The 20,259-nt window shown below is 38.3% G+C and overlaps 2 protein-coding genes across 4 annotated transcripts; one reads left to right on the top strand and one right to left on the bottom strand.

Annotated features, from left to right (window-relative positions):
- The first annotated feature begins 89 nt into the window (after positions 1–89).
- Positions 90–13,749, top strand: mier1b (mesoderm induction early response 1b, transcriptional regulator). Of its 3 annotated transcripts, none has more exons than XM_063886509.1 (13): positions 90–176; positions 941–965; positions 1,832–1,980; positions 2,156–2,344; positions 2,474–2,603; positions 2,696–2,763; positions 4,725–4,797; positions 4,911–5,062; positions 6,308–6,389; positions 10,015–10,109; positions 10,469–10,515; positions 11,849–11,976; positions 12,161–13,749. In XM_063886509.1, exons 1-13 carry the CDS (start codon positions 168–170, stop codon positions 12,478–12,480), a joined length of 1,467 nt encoding a protein of 488 aa, XP_063742579.1. In that variant the 5' UTR covers positions 90–167; the 3' UTR covers positions 12,481–13,749. The 3 variants fall into 3 exon arrangements, with proteins under 3 accessions (XP_063742579.1, XP_063742577.1, XP_063742578.1); XM_063886507.1 differs by having other exon boundaries at positions 10,388–10,515; XM_063886508.1 differs by lacking the exon at positions 90–176 and adding an exon at positions 361–384 and having other exon boundaries at positions 10,388–10,515.
- A 1,916-nt stretch (positions 13,750–15,665) lies between these two features.
- On the bottom strand, positions 15,666–20,214 carry LOC134865662 (nucleotide sugar transporter SLC35D2-like). The gene is made up of 13 exons (XM_063885323.1): positions 19,960–20,214; positions 18,764–18,797; positions 18,590–18,676; positions 18,443–18,510; positions 18,280–18,351; positions 18,128–18,196; positions 17,732–17,834; positions 17,554–17,646; positions 17,379–17,446; positions 16,262–16,340; positions 16,098–16,180; positions 15,962–16,014; positions 15,666–15,879 (listed from the first exon to the last, which is right to left on the bottom strand). The coding sequence occupies exons 1-13, from the start codon at positions 20,151–20,153 to the stop codon at positions 15,869–15,871; spliced, it is 1,014 nt and encodes a 337-aa protein (XP_063741393.1). The 5' UTR covers positions 20,154–20,214; the 3' UTR covers positions 15,666–15,868.
- Between the last annotated feature and the right edge of the window lie 45 nt (positions 20,215–20,259).

Here is a 20,259-nt window from a genome sequence, read left to right as displayed (position 1 = left end):
AGTTGCTTTGCTGTAATGATATAACATTTTGCGCCCCATAACAAAAACATCTTCTAACTGCACCATCCGCGCTTCGGAAGCATTCTGGTCTTAATACTGCAGGTGGGCGGGGCTCTACATCCGGGTACTGCCGCTAACCCCTGACGTGACCCTGCAGGATTGCAAACATGGCGGAGGTAAGAAAGTGAAATAAATATTTGGGAAAAATAAATGTATACTGCAAAATAGTCGGTTCAGTCGAACGTGTTGATAGTTTGTGTGTCGTAGCTTTAATACACCAAATTAAGAACCACACGTTTGCGTTGCTATATTTTGGCAATTTCTTCACAGAATGATGTTTAGTAAACTTCGGATGTAGCTAACGTTAGCTGCGCTAGCCTGAAGGTAGCTGCGGCATTAGCGATGTTACTCCGCGGTTTTGTTTAAGAATACTGAACTATACACTTTGACGCTTTTCATTAGATATGCAGCAGCAGCTTGGTGTTTGGAGGTGTTTTACGCATCTTTTTCCGGTCACTATACACAAGCAGTTGATATCAAGCGTAACTTGGAAGCGTTAGCTTAACATTTAAAGGAGATTTAGCTTTCTGTTTGTATGTGAGTTAGCCAGTAAGTACATTAACACCGTAAGCGCCGGTCTGTTAAGCTAACTGTGGTTGAATGCAGGCGATAATCATTGTACCTTTGGTAATATAGAGATGCTGCACACATTTTCCCACAGGAAGTGGTGACAGTTTTCTTTGTTTCTTTTCTCAGTGAACTGCAGTCAGGACACAGGGTCGAGCGCGCTTTTTCTTAACTCACATCTGGCTCTGTGTCAGAGTAACTTGCTCCAGTTATGAACAGCGCTAAGCCCTGTGCTATTCTAATGTTATATATCAGAAAACGTGATATATTTTGAAGCTGTCTTTAAACTTTATATATGTTTTTCGTTTTCCAGCCCTCCCTCGGGAATTCGAGCCCAGGTACATACAGTTGGAGCCTTTTTTGTTGTTGTTCTTGGTGTTCACCTAACAGTGTTTTTCTCAATAGGATTCTTCCTAGGGAAAATGTTGGTCAAACTCAGAATTTTCCATTATCTAAAATTGATTGATTTTCTTAGAATTAATGAGGTCTGTAATATAATGTATTCATAATTTATTTATGTTTAAACTACTTCGATAAATAGGTTGATTATTCTTTTTATATATCTTTTTTTATGCCAATAATGTTTGTAAACAATGATAAAAACATAACATCATGATTATTAAATAAAAATAATGTATTTTGCAAACTTATGTGAATATTTCTTCAAATGTTTGAATGAGCCCTGCAAGTAAAAGTCACACGCACAAGACACACATCTTGCAGCATATAGATTCAGAACTAAATAACCTTTTTTAAAATACTTCTTTGATTGTATAATCCCAGGAAATATTAATTCGCTTTGAACAATTTTTATGGGAAAGTATTCATATTTATTGCAATCTTTTATTATATATCGTTTTTTAAATAGCTTGGGTTTTGTGATTTTAAACGGGATGACAATAAGGCCAATGAAGGGATTAAGCGTTTATTTGAATTTAGATCAAATTTAGAATCTCAATATTTATTTATATTATTGAAATAAAATGACATATACTGGTGCACCAATTTGATCTGTATTGACAACCCCTGTGCCTTAACACATCAGTTATATACATTTACATATACATATTTTGAAACAAAATAACTTATTATAAGTAAGTCCTCTATTTGATTTGATAATGATTTTCACAAGTAAATGTCCATCCCGTCATATTTGCTGCGACATTTTGTGATATTGCTTTAATTTTTGGGTTTCCTTCTCTAGGAGGCTCAGCGGCTTCCGTTGACCATGATTTCGACCCATCGGTAGACATGCTCGTCCATGACTTTGATGATGAACGCACTCTGGAGGAAGAAGAAATGTTGGAGACGTCAGATGAGACTAACGCCAATGAGATCGAGGATCTTGCACGTGTGAGTTTCAGGCTCAAATGTTATTAGGTTTTTTTTGTGTGTACTACAGGAAGGTCACAATTCTTTCCCAAAAGCAGAATAGGGCCTCTTTAATTCATAATTAGACCACAGTGATTTGTTTAGTCATGGAATTTTAACTTTGTTTAATTTTACCGTGTGACTTTTCTGCCAACAGGAAGGAGACATGCCCATTGATCAGCTGCTGAGTCTCTATGGTTATGGGGGTGGCTCCCCTGCAGATGAAGATGACGATGAAGAAGACGACGAGCCCGAGGAAGAAGAGGACGATGATGAAGAGGATGAAGAAGAAGACCTAGACAATGATGAAAGCAGTAGAAGCACCGGCGAGTTGAAAAGAAATGAGGTACGTCTGTTTTATGGAGCATCTTTACAATGATATTATTCCCATACCTTTTACTTATTTTGTTGTGCTGATTTTTAATTTATTTTTATTTTTAGCATTGTTTGCAACTTGATGTGTCTGTTTTTTTAGGGTGATGGAGGTAAGATGTCATCGGGACAGGGGGATGAAACCCACATAACATCTGAAGTCCGCACGCGACCAGTCAGGACGCTGGGCACAGCAGAACTCATTCGACCCCAGAAACTGAAATATTTTGAAAGTACGTGCCATCTCCATCGTCTTTTCTTCATCTTTTCCTTTCTTTCTTTGGTTGAGATTAACTGGTTAAACGGATATCACATTGTGCCTCAGGTAATAATGATGCGGAGGATGAGTCAGATGAAGATGAGGACTACGTTCCATCGGAAGACTGGAAAAAGGTATGTGAGATGATTTTATTTTTCAGTATGTGATACAGGCTGTCAATTACAGCATCATTTATACTAAACCAAAAAAGTAAAAAAAGAAAGATACTCGGATGGTTTATTGAATAAAAGTACAAATACTTGATCTAAAAATACTCAGTTTCAAGTGAAAGTCCTTAATTGTACATTTAAGTATTCTAAGCCAAATGTACTTCAAGTGTCATAATTAAGTGTTCTCAGTATGCATAATGACTCTTAAGAAGATTATTATAGCATTATAGAATATTAAATTATCCGGTTTCTATAACAAAAACATGTAGGAGCATTACAACGTTGTAGTTTTTCAATGTGGGGTCAATTAACTGACGATTTCCCTGTGGAGGGAACTTCCGGATTTACATGCACTCCCATAGAGTGCAGCAGGAATGAGTCCCAAAACCCGGAAGTGATTTAGCATTTTACAACTTCCGGTTCCCTCGTCTCAGAGTCAATGGGATTTCTCTGTAGGATTTTGGAAAATAGCTCGAAATAAGGTCTGCTCTATTAAACACCCTACAGGAAAGTGAGAACTCGACAAATCATAATAGGGCATCTTTAAAAAAAAGTACATTTAACTCTCTGCAGAAATACTATACTTAACTTCCGGTGTCGGAGTATACTTTTCCAATTTCTTCATCAAAGTTCATCACACATGTAATATGTGCTGAACATGTCTTCCTAAATGACTTCCTGTTTTCATGATATGAATACAATAATTGACCTTTCGCTACGCCCCGCCCCCCCATTGTTATTGTTGCTAAGTCCAACAAACATACTTTCAACATGGCGTTTTTGACAGCTGTTCCAGCTGAACTGCTGTCCGGCTTTTGCAAAGCAGCAAATGCTGTTTCTGACCGTAGGCAGAGAGGTTTACAGTATGCCTTTGAGGGTTACATACAGGACATCAAGGTAACAAAAAATGAGCATAATGCGATCAAAATAGAGGCAAAAGCGTATAGATCACCATCAAAAAGTGAGTTGCCACATCAGCTGATGATCCAGACGGAGGCTGGCACAAATGATGTCAACGAACAACACTGTTCCTGTAAAGCTGGGTAGGTCTATATTCACTATTATCGTCGTTATTATAAAGCACAAAGCACGTATAACATATAGCCTTATATGCTAACGTATCATAACCATAATAGGCAACGTTAGCAGGCTATCTGTTATTAACGAGGTGATCTTTCGTTAGCTCCGCAGGGTTCTGCGCCCACATCATCGGGCTTATCCATACCCTGGACCTCTGTAAGACACAAAACGCCAACATGTCTGTAGGCCGAGAACTACAGTCCTCCACAAGCTTACCACAACAGTGGCTTAAACCCAGAGGTGTCAAAGTAACACCACAGCCCGTGACAGCAATCGTTGTGGCCAGGGCCAAGACAGACAGAAAAAGGCGACCCATCTTCCGCCAATACAACAACCAAATGTATAGATTGAAATCACAGCATACCGAATAGTTTAACTTAACTGTAGGGTTAAAGACAAAAGTCTTACATTAGAACACACCAAAGTGTGCCGGTCGATCCTTGAGGGGTTCAGCTGAGAGTGAGGACGTCCACAAAGTTTAATCCACAGGCGACACTTGTCAGGCTTCGATTTTGGTTTGGGGAAGGGGAAAAAACGCACACCCCCCTCCAACCTCTCTGGGTAACGACTATCAGTCTTACAAGTGCCCCAGGCACAACGTTTAACCATATCTTTCTTATAGTCCACAAACGACAGTGTTAAAAAGTATGAAAATCTGAGACACAGTCAATAGAGCGCTGTCATTAAAGAGTCCGTTGTTGGCTCCGCTGTGATTTACCAGTCTGCATTCTAGGGTGTGGCTTAGTGAAAGGCTAATTGCAGTCTGAATCGCAAGCCAGTTTATATTTGTAATAAATGATGTAGTAATTGTCAGCCTGTCTAATATGTGTGTTTACTCCCAACAGGAGATCATGGTGGGTTCCATGTATCAGGCAGAAACTCCTGTTGGCCTGTCCAAATACAAAGACAATGAGAAAGGTAAGCTTGATGTTTGTCGTCGACTCTCTTGGGTCTGAAAGAACTTAGGATGTACAGGAAGTAGACAAAATGTTGACATTGCATTGACTGCTCTCTATAAATTTACCGTGCAGTTTATGAAAATGATGACCAGCTGCTGTGGAACCCCGAGTGTCTTCCTGAAGGCAAGGTGGTGGAGTTCCTGACGGAGGCGTCGCGGCGGACAGGAGAGGAGAAGGGAGTGGACGCCATCCCAGAGGGAACCCATATCAAAGACAACGAACAGGTGATGACTCTGAAGCATGTGCTGGAGGAGAGGGCTATAGCTGTCTTTCTTTGAACAAATCCCATGAAAAGACCAAAACTGTACCGGCAAAGTGATTATGCCGTTTATTCAATACGTAATTTATCTTATTTATAGAGCTGACACCCTTTGGTCGATATTCTCTGGTCCCACCAAATTCTCTCGTTTTAAGAGTCTGCTTTTACTTTATCATAGCGGGTCAATTTAGAAGTGCTCACTCATTTAAGCCTCTCTTTTCTATCTTAGTCTGTGAGTAAAGCATGTTAGTTTTCGTTCTGAAAAATCTTTCTTCTGAAAGTTAATAACTTTAATCCGAGTCTCAGACTATGCCATGTTGGGTTCTTGAAATTGTTAGAACTTGGCCTGGAAAGTCTTTGAATTTGCTCTTTAGGAAGGTGTTAGGCATACAGACAGTGAGCCTTACAGCCCTCAGTGTCTCTTCTTCTCAGTCCTGACAGTTGTCTTCTTTAATTCAAAGCGTTGGCATTATTGTGGCTTGGATTTGGTTGGATCTTTGCATGTTGTGCACTTAGGATTGGCTCTCATCTTTGGTTGGTTTGGTGCTGGTGTGAAAAACAGCCTGACATGCTTTGAGCGTGATCATATCAGATTTGATATATCTAATCTAATTGTTTTAGTTGAAGTGCAGCGTCTTGCTCATCCCCTCAACTGCTTCAAAATGTGTGTGAATCATGAATGGCCCAGTGCATGCTGGTCACCTTTGAGGCTGTTGTTACCATTTCACCATTCCGTAATTAAGTAAAAAATTAGACTGAGGCTGATTTTGTTAATCAGAGATTTCCTCACCACGACCCATTGATTTGTTCAAGAGAAGAGACTACATGATGTCCTTTGGATGACCTCAACCCTACTTATTTATCTTGATTTTCTGTAGTGATGTTGGCGAAAGACTTCTTGCCTAACTGCTCTAGGGAAGTGCTGAGCCTACTTTATATTTTCAAGCTACTTTTAAAGAGTTACACCTGGAGTAGGAAGGAATGTGCTCAGGGATATGTGCTACAGACCGGGAGGAGAAATAGGAAAGTGTTGAGAGAAGGACTAACATGCTCTCGGTCTTTTCATGGGTTTGTTTCCTAAAAAGAAAACTGTCACATAATATTAAAGATGTCACGCATTGTGCTTTTATTGAAACATGTTGTGATCATGCTGTATTACATGTCTTTTGCTCTTTGCATGGCTAACGGTAGCTTGTTCGTCTCCCTGCAGGCGTTGTATGAACTGGTGAAATGTGACTTCGACACAGAGGAAGCTTTAAGAAGACTAAGGTTTAACGTAAAAGCAGCCAGAGGTAAGTAGACTACAACGCCTTAATGTCATTCACATATTGAGCTTCACTCTTCTCTCATGCAACATGTTTGGGTTATATCATCTTAAGAAGCATTCCTTGGTTGGTAAACCACTATACAACCCCTGAACCAACAACAAAGAGACCCAAAAGGACTACAAAATACTTAATATTACTACAGAGAGACACAATATAACTACAGAGAGACACAATATAACTACAGAGAGACACAATATAACTACAAAGAGACACAATATAACTACAGAGAGACACAATATAACTACAGAGACACAATATAACTACAAAGAGACACAATATAACTACAGAGAGACACAATATAACTACAAAGAGACACAATATAACTACAGAGACACAATATAACTACAAAGACACAATATAACTACAAAGAGACACAATATAACTACAAAGAGACACAATATAACTACAGAGAGACAATATAACTACAGAGACACAATATAACTACAAAGACACAATATAACTACAAAGAGACACAATATTACTACAAAGAGACACAATATTACTACAAAGAGACACAATATAACTACAGAGACACAATATAACTACAAAGACACAATATAACTACAAAGAGACACAATATAACTACAGAGAGACACAATATAACTACAGAGACACAATATAACTACAAAGACACAATATAACTACAAAGAGACACAATATTACTACAAAGAGACACAATATTACTACAAAGAGACACAATATAACTACAGAGACACAATATAACTACAAAGACACAATATAACTACAAAGAGACACAATATAACTACAAAGAGACACAATATAACTACAGAGACACAATATAACTACAAAGACACAATATAACTACAAAGAGACACAATATAACTACAGAGAGACACAATATAACTACAGAGAGACACAATATAACTACAGAGACACAATATAACTACAAAGACACAATATAACTACAGAGACACAATATAACTACAGAGAGACAATATAACTACAGAGAGACACAATATAACTACAAAGACACAATATAACTACAGAGAGACACAATATAACTACAGAGAGACAATATAACTACAGAGAGACACAATATAACTACAGAGACACAATATAACTACAGAGAGACACAATATAACTACACAGAGACACAATATAACTACAAAGAGACACAATATAACTACAGAGAGACACAATATAACTACACAGAGACACAATATAACTACAGAGAGACAATATAACTACAGAGAGACACAATATAACTACAAAGACACAATATAACTACAGAGAGACACAATATAACTACAGAGAGACAATATAACTACAGAGAGACACAATATAACTACAGAGACACAATATAACTACAGAGAGACACAATATAACTACACAGAGACACAATATAACTACAAAGAGACACAATATAACTACAGAGAGACAATATAACTACAAAGAGACACAATATAACTACAGAGAGACACAATATAACTACAAAGAGACACAATATAACTACAGAGAGACACAATATAACTACACAGAGACACAATATAACTACAGAGAGACACAATATAACTACAGAGAGACACAATATAACTACAGAGAGACACAATATAACTACAGAGAGACACAATATAACTACAGAGAGACACAATATAACTACAAAGAGACACAATATAACTACAGAGAGACACAATATAACTACAAAGAGACACAATATAACTACAGAGAGACACAATATAACTACAAAGAGACACAATATAACTACAGAGAGACACAATATAACTACAGAGAGACACAATATAACTACAGAGAGACACAATATAACTACAAAGAGACACAATATAACTACAGAGAGACACAATATAACTACAAAGAGACACAATATAACTACAGAGAGACACAATATAACTACAAAGAGACACAATATAACTACAGAGAGACACAATATAACTACAAAGAGACACAATATAACTACAGAGAGACACAATATAACTACAGAGAGACACAATATAACTACACAGAGACACAATATAACTACAAAGAGACACAATATAACTACAGAGAGACAATATAACTACAAAGAGACACAATATAACTACAGAGAGACACAATATAACTACAAAGAGACACAATATAACTACAGAGAGACACAATATAACTACACAGAGACACAATATAACTACAGAGAGACACAATATAACTACAGAGAGACACAATATAACTACAGAGAGACACAATATAACTACAGAGAGACACAATATAACCATAACTACAGAGACACAATATCACTACAGAGAGACACAATATAACTACAGAGACACAATATAACTACAGAGACACAATATCACTACAGAGAGACACAATATAACTACAGAGACACAATATAACTACAGAGACACAATATCACTACAGAGAGACACAATATAACTACAGAGAGACACAATATAACTACAAAGAGACACAATATAACTACAGAGACACAATATAACTACAAAGACACAATATAACTACAAAGAGACACACTATTACTACAAAGAGACACAATATCACTACAAAGAGACACAATATAACTACAGAGACACAATATAACTACAGAGAGACACAATATAACTACAGAGAGACACAATATAACTACAGAGAGACACAATATAACTACAGAGAGACAATATAACTACAGAGAGACACAATATAACTACAGAGACACAATATAACTACAGAGACACAATATAACTACAGAGAGACACAATATAACTACAGAGAGACAATATAACTACAAAGAGACACAATATAACTACAGAGAGACACAATATAACTACACAGAGACACAATATAACTACAGAGAGACACAATATAACTACACAGAGACACAATATAACTACAGAGAGACACAATATAACTACAGAGACACAATATAACTACAGAGAGACACAATATAACTACAGAGAGACACAATATAACTACAGAGAGACAATATAACTACAAAGAGACACAATATAACTACAGAGAGACAATATAACTACAAAGAGACACAATATAACTACAGAGAGACACAATATAACTACAAAGAGACACAATATAACTACAGAGAGACACAATATAACTACAGAGAGACACAATATAACTACAGAGAGACACAATATAACTACAGAGAGACACAATATAACTACAGAGAGACACAATATAACTACAAAGAGACACAATATAACTACAGAGAGACACAATATAACTACAGAGAGACACAATATAACTACAGAGAGACACAATATAACTACACAGAGACACAATATAACTACAGAGACACAATATAACTACAGAGACACAATATAACTACAAAAATATACAAAATGACGCCAAAATAAGAAGCCAAATAACCAAAAAGAGACATGAAATGACCAGAAAAAGGGACAAAGTGACCACAAAGAGACATAAGATGACTTGAAAGGGCCCTTTGCGCCGTTACTGGAGCACATGGAACTCTCAGTCACTACAGAACTTTGTGTTTAATCTGTTAACATGCGTCATCATTTCTGCACAGCAACATCTCCAAGCTGTTTTAGCGAAGAAGGAAACTGACCTTCTGCATTTATCAGAGAACCTCAGTATAACCGTTGTCTTTCCTCCGTAACAGAGGAGCTATCTGTCTGGACTGAAGAGGAATGTAGAAACTTTGAACAAGGATTAAAAGCTTACGGCAAAGACTTTCATTTAGTACAGGCCAACAAGGTAAGAAGTGTTTGAAAACCACTTTAATCAACCATTTCTGTTTTTAATCATATATGTGTCGATGTGTTTGCTGTGTCTGTGTGATGCTCAGGGTTGGAATCCACCTTGTTGCATTTTGAGACAAATCAAATTTGTATCCAAGTGTCTGTAAATCATTCGGCCTCTGTCATGGTCCAAAGCAATAATTTGATTTGTCTCTTCTCTGAAATTGTACTGACGTATCTCTTCAGACGATGGTAATAATTATTATTTCATGTCTGCTGAATTAAATCTTTCAGGTGAGAACTAGGTCTGTAGGAGAATGTGTGGCCTTTTATTACATGTGGAAGAAGTCTGAGCGTTATGATTTCTTTGCACAGCAAACCAGACTTGGGAAAAGGAAATACAACCTTCACCCCGGTGTCACGTAAGTTTAAACCGTATATATTTATACAGATGTGGGTACATTCTGAATGTAATCGTGGTTTCCTGTTTCAGGCTGATGTGTTTGGTCATGTTGGTTGTTGTTTAATATTACAGTATTCTAAACTGAACTTAATAACGTTTGCAGACTCTGAAAACTGTTTTTGTTTGTGAAAACAAGTCAGTCGGTGGTTGGTTCATTATGCAGACACAAATTTGACATAAAAAGGGATTAGAAAGACACACAACGTCGCTACAAAGATGTGACATTGCTACAAAGATGTGACATTGCTACAAAGGCACAAAATAAGGATACAGAAAGGCAATTCTCCTCAAATTCAAAATCCCATAATCCCTCTAATGTGTTTATTAGTCTTTGTGAGAGTGTATCAGAAATCAGCCTACAGATGCCTTCTCTCACGTATGATGGAAATAATAATACATAAGATTTATATAGCGCGTTTCCTAATGCTCAAAGACACTCTACATTAATTACACTTGACTTGTGGTGCTAAAGAAAAGAACAATCTTAAATTGTGGTTTTCTTTTTGATTTGTACTTTTATTTAACTTAGAATAGGTCAGGGCTTGAATGCACTAATACTCTTTAAAGATCCTAGACGTTTAAAAAGCTTGTATTTTCTAAAATGTACCCCCCTCCATCCTTTTGCACTTAAAGAGTAAAAGTGATTTTTCTTCACAAAATGTTTGATTTTTGAATTTATTTTGAGTTATTCTCCCCGTAAAAGATAAGCAATTTTAAGTTTATTTATTTGAAATAAATTACATTTTTTTCTTGTCTTTCTTTCATATGTTCTTTCTGTGTGTTATCTATGTGGATACAGCTGAAGGGAAAATAAGAAAAAAATGAGAAGAAAACATAAAAAGGGGGTGCGCCAGTTATTGCCCCGGTGTTTACAGCCCATAGGCAACGCTTGGAGGTATGAGGCAATGTCCTCCCCTCTGTCTTGCCATTCAAACTCTGTATCTTAAACAAACGCACTCTTTGGCCCCCACAGCTTGTTTTAAAATAAATAAATCCTGACCTGGTTACTCAAGATAATCCCCTTTGTTCTGAACATTTACTTAGAGGACATTTTTTTCTTTCTACTTCAAGAAGAACTCTCCTCATAGATGAGAGGTAGATATTAATCTTCTGCCGCCTCAGCTGAGCTACAGCATCTAAATGTACGTGGACACTAGGGGGCGCACTGCGTATATATTACCCAGTCTCAGAGCTGGATGACCTGCATCACTGACAAACAGAACACCCTGCTTGTGTTTCAAACCATGTCTGGAGTTGTGTGTAACGGTGTGTGTGCTGCTGTGTGTCCTCAGAGACTACATGGACAGATTACTGGACGAGACGGAGAGCGCCACGTCCAGCAGGGCGGCGTCGCCCCCCCCAACCACCTCTAGCAGCAGCGCCAGCCACTCGGAGAGAGAGGACAGCAGCAGCCAGAACGGTGAGCTGAGCAACAGAGTCCTGATATGCACACGCACATTTATTAAAGATGTTTTCATTCTAAATGTCCAGCTATCCAAACGTATCTTCTGACTGATCTGCGGGTCAGGTTGCGTTGTTTTTATTTTTGACACGGTAAACGACACATCATCTCCAACCCCTCACCTCTCATTTCTCTCCGTCAGGTATCGGCAGCCACAATTCCATCCTCCCTGTAGACGGCGCTCAGTTCCCCCCGGTGAATCAAGTCAAACCGGAGCCCGCTCAGACCAACGGCCCCTCCCACCCAGCAGCGGAGGCTCCTCCTCCTCCCGTTTCAGACAGCAACTCCAACGGCTGCAGCCAACCCAGCGCGCCCAGCCACGACCAAAATGGTTCCCTGGAGCCCCCGCTGGACCACCGAGAGCCGGCAGCAGCACAGGAACGACCGGCCAAGAGGTGCCGGACGGAGGCGGAGCCGCTGGGCCAGAGCGAGGTGGAACCTTCCAGAACGCAGGAGAACTGAAGGAGTGACATAGACTAACAGACGCTGAAATGTGAGGGGAAATGTCCTGACGTCCCCGAGGTAGAGGCCGGCTGAGAGCAAAGACTCACAACACAGCCAAACAAACTGCAGCTGGTCCTCCTCCCCCCCCCACCCTCCATGTACTGACCGCCTGCAGAGCTCATCCCAAAGCACCACAGCTCCGAAAACAACCATCTTCCACCCATCGTCACTTTTTTGGAGACAAAATTTTGCCAAGAATTTCCTTTTCCCCCTCTTTGTACTGAAAGAAAAGAAATCACCTGTGATATTTTTTTACACGAGAGATATTTATATTTTTTAACAAAAGAAAACTATGAGAGGTAACTGCTGTCCAAACTATTTGATGAGGCGGGGGACTCCTTTTTAAACAGTTCTGCGCTGGATTTGTCCAAAAAGAGGCAGAGAGGGGATGAGTTGGGCCGGGTGCGGTCTCTTTAGTTGCACTTTGATTGTATGTTCCTCCTCTTCACGGGCGAGGAGCGGTGTTGAAACCCAGCAGAATTACATTTTCACTCCTCTTCTGAAGCCTCTGTCGCCGTTTGATTCTGATAAACAAGCCGATGGGGGGGGTTTGTTTGTGTAAAGCAGCTGACATCAGTGATGTCCTGTATTATAAGTCATCCTGTTAGAAGATCGCTGTATTTTTGGATTTTCATAGTCAGTGCTTCGCTTTGTTTTTACTAGACAGAATGTCCGTGATTTTTAATGTAAAGTTTGTATAGATTTCTTACCTTGAGCAGTTGGTACATTTTTTTATAACTGTCTGTTCATCTCCTCTGTCCCGCTCTCCATGTAGACAAGTCTTTTGCTCTGAGATGGATGTAATAAAAAACAGGAGCCATTCCTCTTTCCCTCTCTGTTTGGCAGCACTTCCCATTCCTGTGTGATTTGAATTTGTGTGCATAAAAACGCCCCACATTGAGGTTGAGTGCGCTACTTACTCAAAGTGCTTATTTTCTGACAATATTTCCTCAGTGAAAGGCTTCAGAGCAGAGCAGCACACCGGTGGACTGAGCTTGTTTTGGTACAGTAGCTGTTGAGCTTTGTGTTTTATTTGTCCTCCAGATTACGTTCTCAAATCAAGAAACGTTTGTCTCCAACAATGTTGATCCATGTAGTCTTTTCTTTCCCTTAGTTCACAATGATGGTTTTTTTTCTCTGTAAATGACGACATGAATAAAAAGTGTATTCCAAGAGTGGCTATGAATGGAATAACATCGACTATATTTAATAAATGTATTAATGAGTCTGAGTTGTACTGTGAGTTTTCAAGCTGCAACAATTCACCAATCATTTCAAATGCTTTTGAACGTTATAGATGTGCTGTACCACCAACGTATCAGGGCAAGATGAGGGGAAGACAAGAGGATTTGTTTTGCAGTTCAAGAATAAAGACGAGGGAAGTGCTAGAGATGAGGAAAAAAGAATAGGAAGAATATTGAGTGTTGTATTTTAAGAATATAATTGAACTTTTATAAAATACATAAATTCCACTTTCCACATAATCCAGATGTTGTTTTCTTACATCTTTAACAACCCTAAAGTTGTTGGTTGAGTTAATAAGGAAATATTAAGAATGAGCCGTTTATAATTGATATACTTATTACTAATGAAACTATGATGAAATTGTACCAGTTCGGGTGAAAAGTTATGAAAATAAAACATCTTGAAAAAATGTGAGAAAAAGTGATAGTATGTGTAACATCATGAAATAAGTCTTAGTTCAGTAAGTGTAAACATTCAAAGAGCATAGTATAACACGAGATGGACATTGAGTGAAAACGTTATAATAAAGTGGGTCTAAAATGACAGTCATGTTTTAAAATATGAAGAAGTCATTCTAGGGTATGTCGAAAAATACATTGTAGTTTGTAGATTAATATTAAAATATGTCATAGTTTAGCGTGTTTAAAAAGTCAGTATAGATTGTTAAACAAATATGAAAAAAATAACTTCTTCTAAAAAATAGTAGAGAAATATCAAACGCTTGTAATTTAATATGTCAAATAATAAAACAGTGTTATGTTATTCAAAAAAACTACCTTACCTTGATGTGTCATAAAAATGTCACGAAAGAGTCTAACGTAGTATGTGTTCTGACCCCGGCTCAGAGGAAACATGATAAGAGAAATATAATGTGCAAAACAAAGTTTATTTCATACAGTCAGAAAGGTTAGGAACAGGAAGTGATGGCTGATTACAGGAAGTGGGCGGGGCCTGACAGCTGGCCAACAGGTGCCAAGTAATCAAGAAAGGATGGAGGGAGCACTTCCAGGTCCCCTGAAAACACGCCATACAGAGCAGCGGAGCAGTTCTGGACATGAGATGTGTCTCCTAAAATAGTATTCTATAATATATGCCAAAAAGTAACCAAACAGAATGTCGAAAATGTCCTGAAAAAAGTAGGAATAGTAGTAAAAGTATAGTGTGTGAAAAAACGTCACTGTAAAGTATTTTCAAAAATATGAAGAAGTGGTTGTATTATGTGGAATATTATGTCAAAAGTTGTGATAAAAAGTGATAGTATAGTATATCATAAAGGCCTTAAGAAGCTGTCTGTGTGTTTTCTCTTACAGTGTTTTGTCCCAGCAACTAAAGCAGGTTGGAAAAACAGCAAGCTAACCCTCAACTCAACCTGGGAATGTGTTCTGATGTTCAGAACGGCTAAATTAAAGCCCGTATAAAGGAAAGTGAGGTATATCTTGTAGGGGATGTTTGTGAAGATCATGAAGAAGTCTCCGGAGACACCAGGTTGTATATAATAAGGTTTATTACAACAGCATAGTATCATACACCAACACGGGCAATACGAGGTTCCCAGAGCCAATTGTGGAAGTCCCCCAGAACTGTCTTTGTGCATGCAATTTATAGGAGAAAATGTGTGTGTGTGTCCAAAGTGTGTGTGCTCACAGGAGGTGATCAATGACAATGTATGCCTCACTAAATGACATGTGTCCGTTCATAGGGGCCCCCTAACGTATTTCGGAGGTTGTTATCCAACCTCCGATTGCCCACCATATGGCCCCTGAACGACATCTTCCCTGCACTCTCTATGACCTCAGAGAGTAACTAACTGAACAGATTCAATACACCACAAAAGGAAAGGACAAGGGTGGCCAACTACTCAAAAGTGAGTATTGAAATGAAATAGCGTTCCACAAAACTCAGATATAATCTTTCATTTTATTTGTCAAATATAAAAACGCTCATAAATCACAAAATATAATTATAAAAAATGTTAAGGCACTTGGTCTTAATTAAAAACAATAATACAATTAGCAGGAATGTATGCTAACAGAATCCTTTATACATGTGTGTGAAACATGCTGTGTTCTGGACGTGGTTCTTCAGTGTCTGGTCTCCGGGGTTACGACTTTTCTGTAAAATTTGCCACATAAACACATTTTATTAAGCTGCATCGTTTTCAGAGGTGTTCATTTAAATATGTTAAACCTCTTACTTGTTTGCTCCAGTGTGAACGTGATGTAGGAGTACACCAGGCTGCCTGCAATGCTGGGGGAAACCGAGAGGAACAGACGTCAGACAGAAACAGCAGCCGGCGCCATGACAACACTGTATATTCCTGCGTGTCTTACCTGATGTTCAAACCCAGGAAGTTAGTCCAGCTGAATATGTAGTCTCCTCCAAACACCATCCCGAGGTAAGTCACGAGGATATTCTGCAGGAGTCACAGAGAGTCGTTACACACATCTGTATTCATGGTTACGGGGGGGGGTGTGTGTGTGTGTGAAAGGCCTACCTTAATACAGCCCACGATGGAGGTGGTGAGTGCTGAGTTGTACTGCGTGCACAGCATGATGGAGTACATTAAAATGAAGCTGTGAGACACATAGAGGGGTTAGACAACAGCTGCATTCTGGGATATATTCTAGTAAAAGCCACAGTAATTATAACTTCTTGTATGATATATAAACATGACGAGAAGTCAGGAATATTGACCAGGACTCCCTTCACATTTAGAGAAGACCCTTTTAGCCCTGTGGGTAAAAGGCCCAAACAATGGGATGGTTGTTATGCCCCTCTTAAAACATAAAACTACTCAGTAGTAGTGTGCAATAAAGATTTCAGCAAAATAGTTAGTCACAGGAAAAAAGTAATTCAAAAGTCGTTGGTTTTGAATAAAACATGTCTAAAAAATATATATTAAGTTTGTCATAAGAAAGTTGTTACGAGCCATAGTAAAGTGAGCCATGAACTAATACTATACTTAAGTAAAGAAAAGTACTTTTTGTCATCCTATACTACGTTGCTTTTTCTGATATTTTCTAAATACCATAAAATTGCCTTTTTTCAGATATTTTCAACAAGGTTTACTATGCTGTTTTTCTCTCTTGGTTTCGACATACTATACTATGTTTTTTTCTACTATCTAAAAAAACCCAATACTATTACCTTTGTTGTTTTTTGTCATTAAAAGTAAATCTATAGTATGTCATAGAATAGGGTGTAAAGAAAGTCGTAGTAAATATGTCAGAGGTCAATCAAAAGGATGTCATAAAAAGGTTATGAAAAAGCAAAAGTGCATTGTGTCATAAAATGTGTCACAAGATCATAGAATTTAAAAACAAGTTAAAAAAGTTACAAAAATGTATAATATTGTCATAAAAACGTATCAAAAGTCAAAGTCTGTTTCATTATCGTCTTGTTTGTGTGGTTTTATTTTATTTATATATTTTTAATGAAAATAAATTCTTATATTTTGTTTGCCCTTTGAAACGGAGTACTTGAATTATTATGCTACTATACCATAATATCCGTAGCACAACATGGTGTTAAAATAAAAACAACATTGTTTATCTCAACATATCGTCCAACAACAGTCCTGATGTATTAACAGATGATGGTGGAGAGTTTACCCCATGACGCAGGAGAGCACAAACTGCATCACAAACAGCTGATCAGCCCATCCGTCAAACTCCAAACCCTGCACACAAACACACAGACAGAGCAGACATCCGCTTTAGTTGTCCAAAACAAAACAGAAAATACATAAACATGAATATATTTGTGATAATAAAAATCATTCCTTACCACTCGCAGGTCCCCTGAGAAGTAGGCGTATGCCGCAGTGGGGAATATCATGATTAAAGCGTTGTAGTACAGAAGCCCATATTTGCCCAGCTCCTACGGGAACAGCAGAACAGTACTTCACAAACAAAGCAGCAAACAAACATCGCACAGTGAGGGAGGTACGGCTGGCTCTACTCACCTTGGAATCTAGTTTCTGCTTCGTATACACCCCACCGGCCGCTGTCAGAGCATTGTTCAGCATTATGCACAAGTATCCTTCAAGGTCGAAAGCTAAATCGGCGCTACAAAAAGAATAAGACACGGTGAACCGGATAATACAAGTTGGGTACTTATACGGTGGCCGACTCGTGCAACCCCTTACAGCGGCCTAAAAAGGACGTTTCTTTTACTGTCCTTTTTTCTGTAGAGGAAGTGAAGAGACCGTAACACGGGATTTATTTGCAGTTTGAGGTGCAGTTTGTGACTGAGCAGCTTTAAGACATGAACAAACTATTATTTGTGCAGCGCGTTTCTCCTAATGGAAGTGTTTGGTAACGTGTTTACAGCGGACAGCCACCACATGTAGAGATCTTACCTTGCAGCAATAAAAGCCCCGAATATCATGGTAAACACTGTAATCTTGATTGATGTAGAGAAAGTTTTTCTGCCAGCAGAGGAAACAAGTTTTAAAATAGTTTATTGGCGGGTGAAAGAACAACTTGGTTGAATAATAATAAGGAAACTTACTTCAGCAGGAGTCCCTCGAACACCATGGTGAGGAAAATACTGAACCTCCTCAAGACTGTAAACATGGGTAAACTAGGGAAAAGGGAAGACAAGGTATCATTCACCGTTTCCTATTATGGAAAAATGCTTCATATCATTAATATTTTGAAACAAAAGCTCTAACTTGAGTCGTTGTGTCCCAAACAGCCCTGATATCTGATTCCCCACATACAGTAGAGGCAGTGGAAACATCTGGAACAACAATTTAAATGTTTAAATCATTTGTTTTGATCTTATTTTTGTATATTTCAGACAATCATTTCAGTCTCACCTTGCGAGGTATACTCAGATCCATATCTGGAAAGGAGATAATGCCCAGCGCCTTCCCGATCCTCAGAACTACGACTGTAGCCAACATCTGCAGAGTCATGGAAGCAGCCAGACACCGTCAGGGTCTGTCCAGGAGGACAGGAAGAATCTGTGACCAGACTAAAGACACACTTACCTGGCCGAGTCCGACACATGTTGACGATGGAAATCTGTCAAACACGTAGAAATTGGTATGAATTATGAAAATGAGTTATTTATGCAACTGTTGGAAGGCACAAAAGGGAAATGAAAGGTTTTTATATTTAGTATTTAGCTTTCTCTAATAGCATTACTTTTTTTACAATGGAACATAAAGTAGAAACAGTGATCGCTTTCATACTTTCATAAATGCTATTTGATATTGACTTTGAAAAAGGCGTGACCGACTGGTTACGCAATACAAATATTTGTTTCTTAAACAAAGTCAAAGTGAGTCCAGTATGTTTCACTGACATGTTAAGAGTTGGAAGCGTATTTTGATGATAATTGAGATCATTTTACTGAAACATTGTATATTAATAGTAGGAATTAGCTTCACTTTTTATTAATACTTTTACTTTGACAAGTTTAGCAATGTTTAATGTAACTTTAGCAATTAACAGACAACCAATGACAGTTTGAGATGAGCAAACCCTAGTCACCAGTAGCAACACAGATACCTACTAGTCATAAAGTCAGCTAAAACACTATGCCTCCAGACTGAGTAAACCCTTGAGTGAACAGAGAATGGGTTTTACTGATTATGAAGTCAACTTTCTTTCTCTTAGCATAAGATAAAACATTTATATCAAAAGTCACATAATATTGCTTTAAGCACATTTTTATAAAGAAAAGTGTACACACTTCTGCTTCAACACATTTCAAATGCAGCAGTATCACTTTAATAGAGTATGTTTGCATTGTAGTATTCTTATTATTACGCAGATAATATGAATTGTTCCTTCACCGTTTAGAGATTTCTGCAGAACATGTATTTAAACATTTTTAAAGATTTTACTTTTTCATAGTTGGTCGATATGTGTAGTTAGGGGGGACATAATGCTTCAGTAGCTCTGTAGGTACACAATAACTAACTACAACATACTTACAGTACGTATTTTTGAGGTAGCCTATCTAATTTATTAACTAATGAACACTTCTTCTCTTAATATTGTACTTGTAATCTCCTCTGCAGGTGTTTGAAATTAAAGTTCTAAAACAGATGTGAGAGGAAGACTTTTTTACAGTCCACAGTGTGCCCTGCATAGACTGAATAAAAAGGTCTCTTCCCCTGCTGGTTAACTGTCCGAAACGGAGCTTCCGGGTAGGCTAATTTGAACTTTGCCCCTTTACCTGTAGCTGGTGAGGACGCTTTTGTTGACAACAACGATGAGGAATGAGCTGACTCCGTAAAATCCCGCAGCCAACAGTCTCAGATACACCGAGTAGCTGTCACCGGAAGTGGCTCTGTTTGTTGTGGAGGATGCTCCTGCAGGTGACGGCTTTCTGTCTCCGAGCTCATGTCGCCGTCTGTGCAGCTCAGCCATCGTTTATGTAATGAACACTGTTGAAGTTTCTAACGGAAGCCTACGACTTCTCCTGCGCATGCGTACAACTATCTGAGCGACGTTATCAATGAAGACGGAAACGGAC

Source organism: Eleginops maclovinus, chromosome 6 (genome assembly GCF_036324505.1).
Source record: "Eleginops maclovinus isolate JMC-PN-2008 ecotype Puerto Natales chromosome 6, JC_Emac_rtc_rv5, whole genome shotgun sequence".
Taxonomy (NCBI): Eukaryota; Metazoa; Chordata; class Actinopteri; order Perciformes; family Eleginopidae; genus Eleginops; species Eleginops maclovinus.
The sequence above is the reverse complement of the archived record's forward strand: the minus strand, read 5'-3'. Positions and strand labels throughout refer to the sequence as shown.

Excerpts from the sequence above, each read along its gene's own strand:
- mier1b (XM_063886507.1), top strand. Across the intron at positions 2,345-2,473 it reads GCGAGTTGAAAAGAAATGAG|GGTGATGGAGGTAAGATGTC; the intron begins GTACGTCTGTTT and ends CTGTTTTTTTAG. Across the intron at positions 2,764-4,724 it reads CATCGGAAGACTGGAAAAAG|GAGATCATGGTGGGTTCCAT; the intron begins GTATGTGAGATG and ends TACTCCCAACAG.
- LOC134865662 (XM_063885323.1), bottom strand. The coding sequence starts at position 20,153 with ATGGCTGAGCTGCACAGACGGCGACATGAGCTCGGAGACAGAAAGCCG. Across the intron at positions 18,352-18,442 it reads TTTGGGACACAACGACTCAA|TTTACCCATGTTTACAGTCT; the intron begins GTTAGAGCTTTT and ends CCTTTTCCCTAG. Across the intron at positions 16,341-17,378 it reads GTGCTCTCCTGCGTCATGGG|CTTCATTTTAATGTACTCCA; the intron begins GTAAACTCTCCA and ends TGTGTCTCACAG.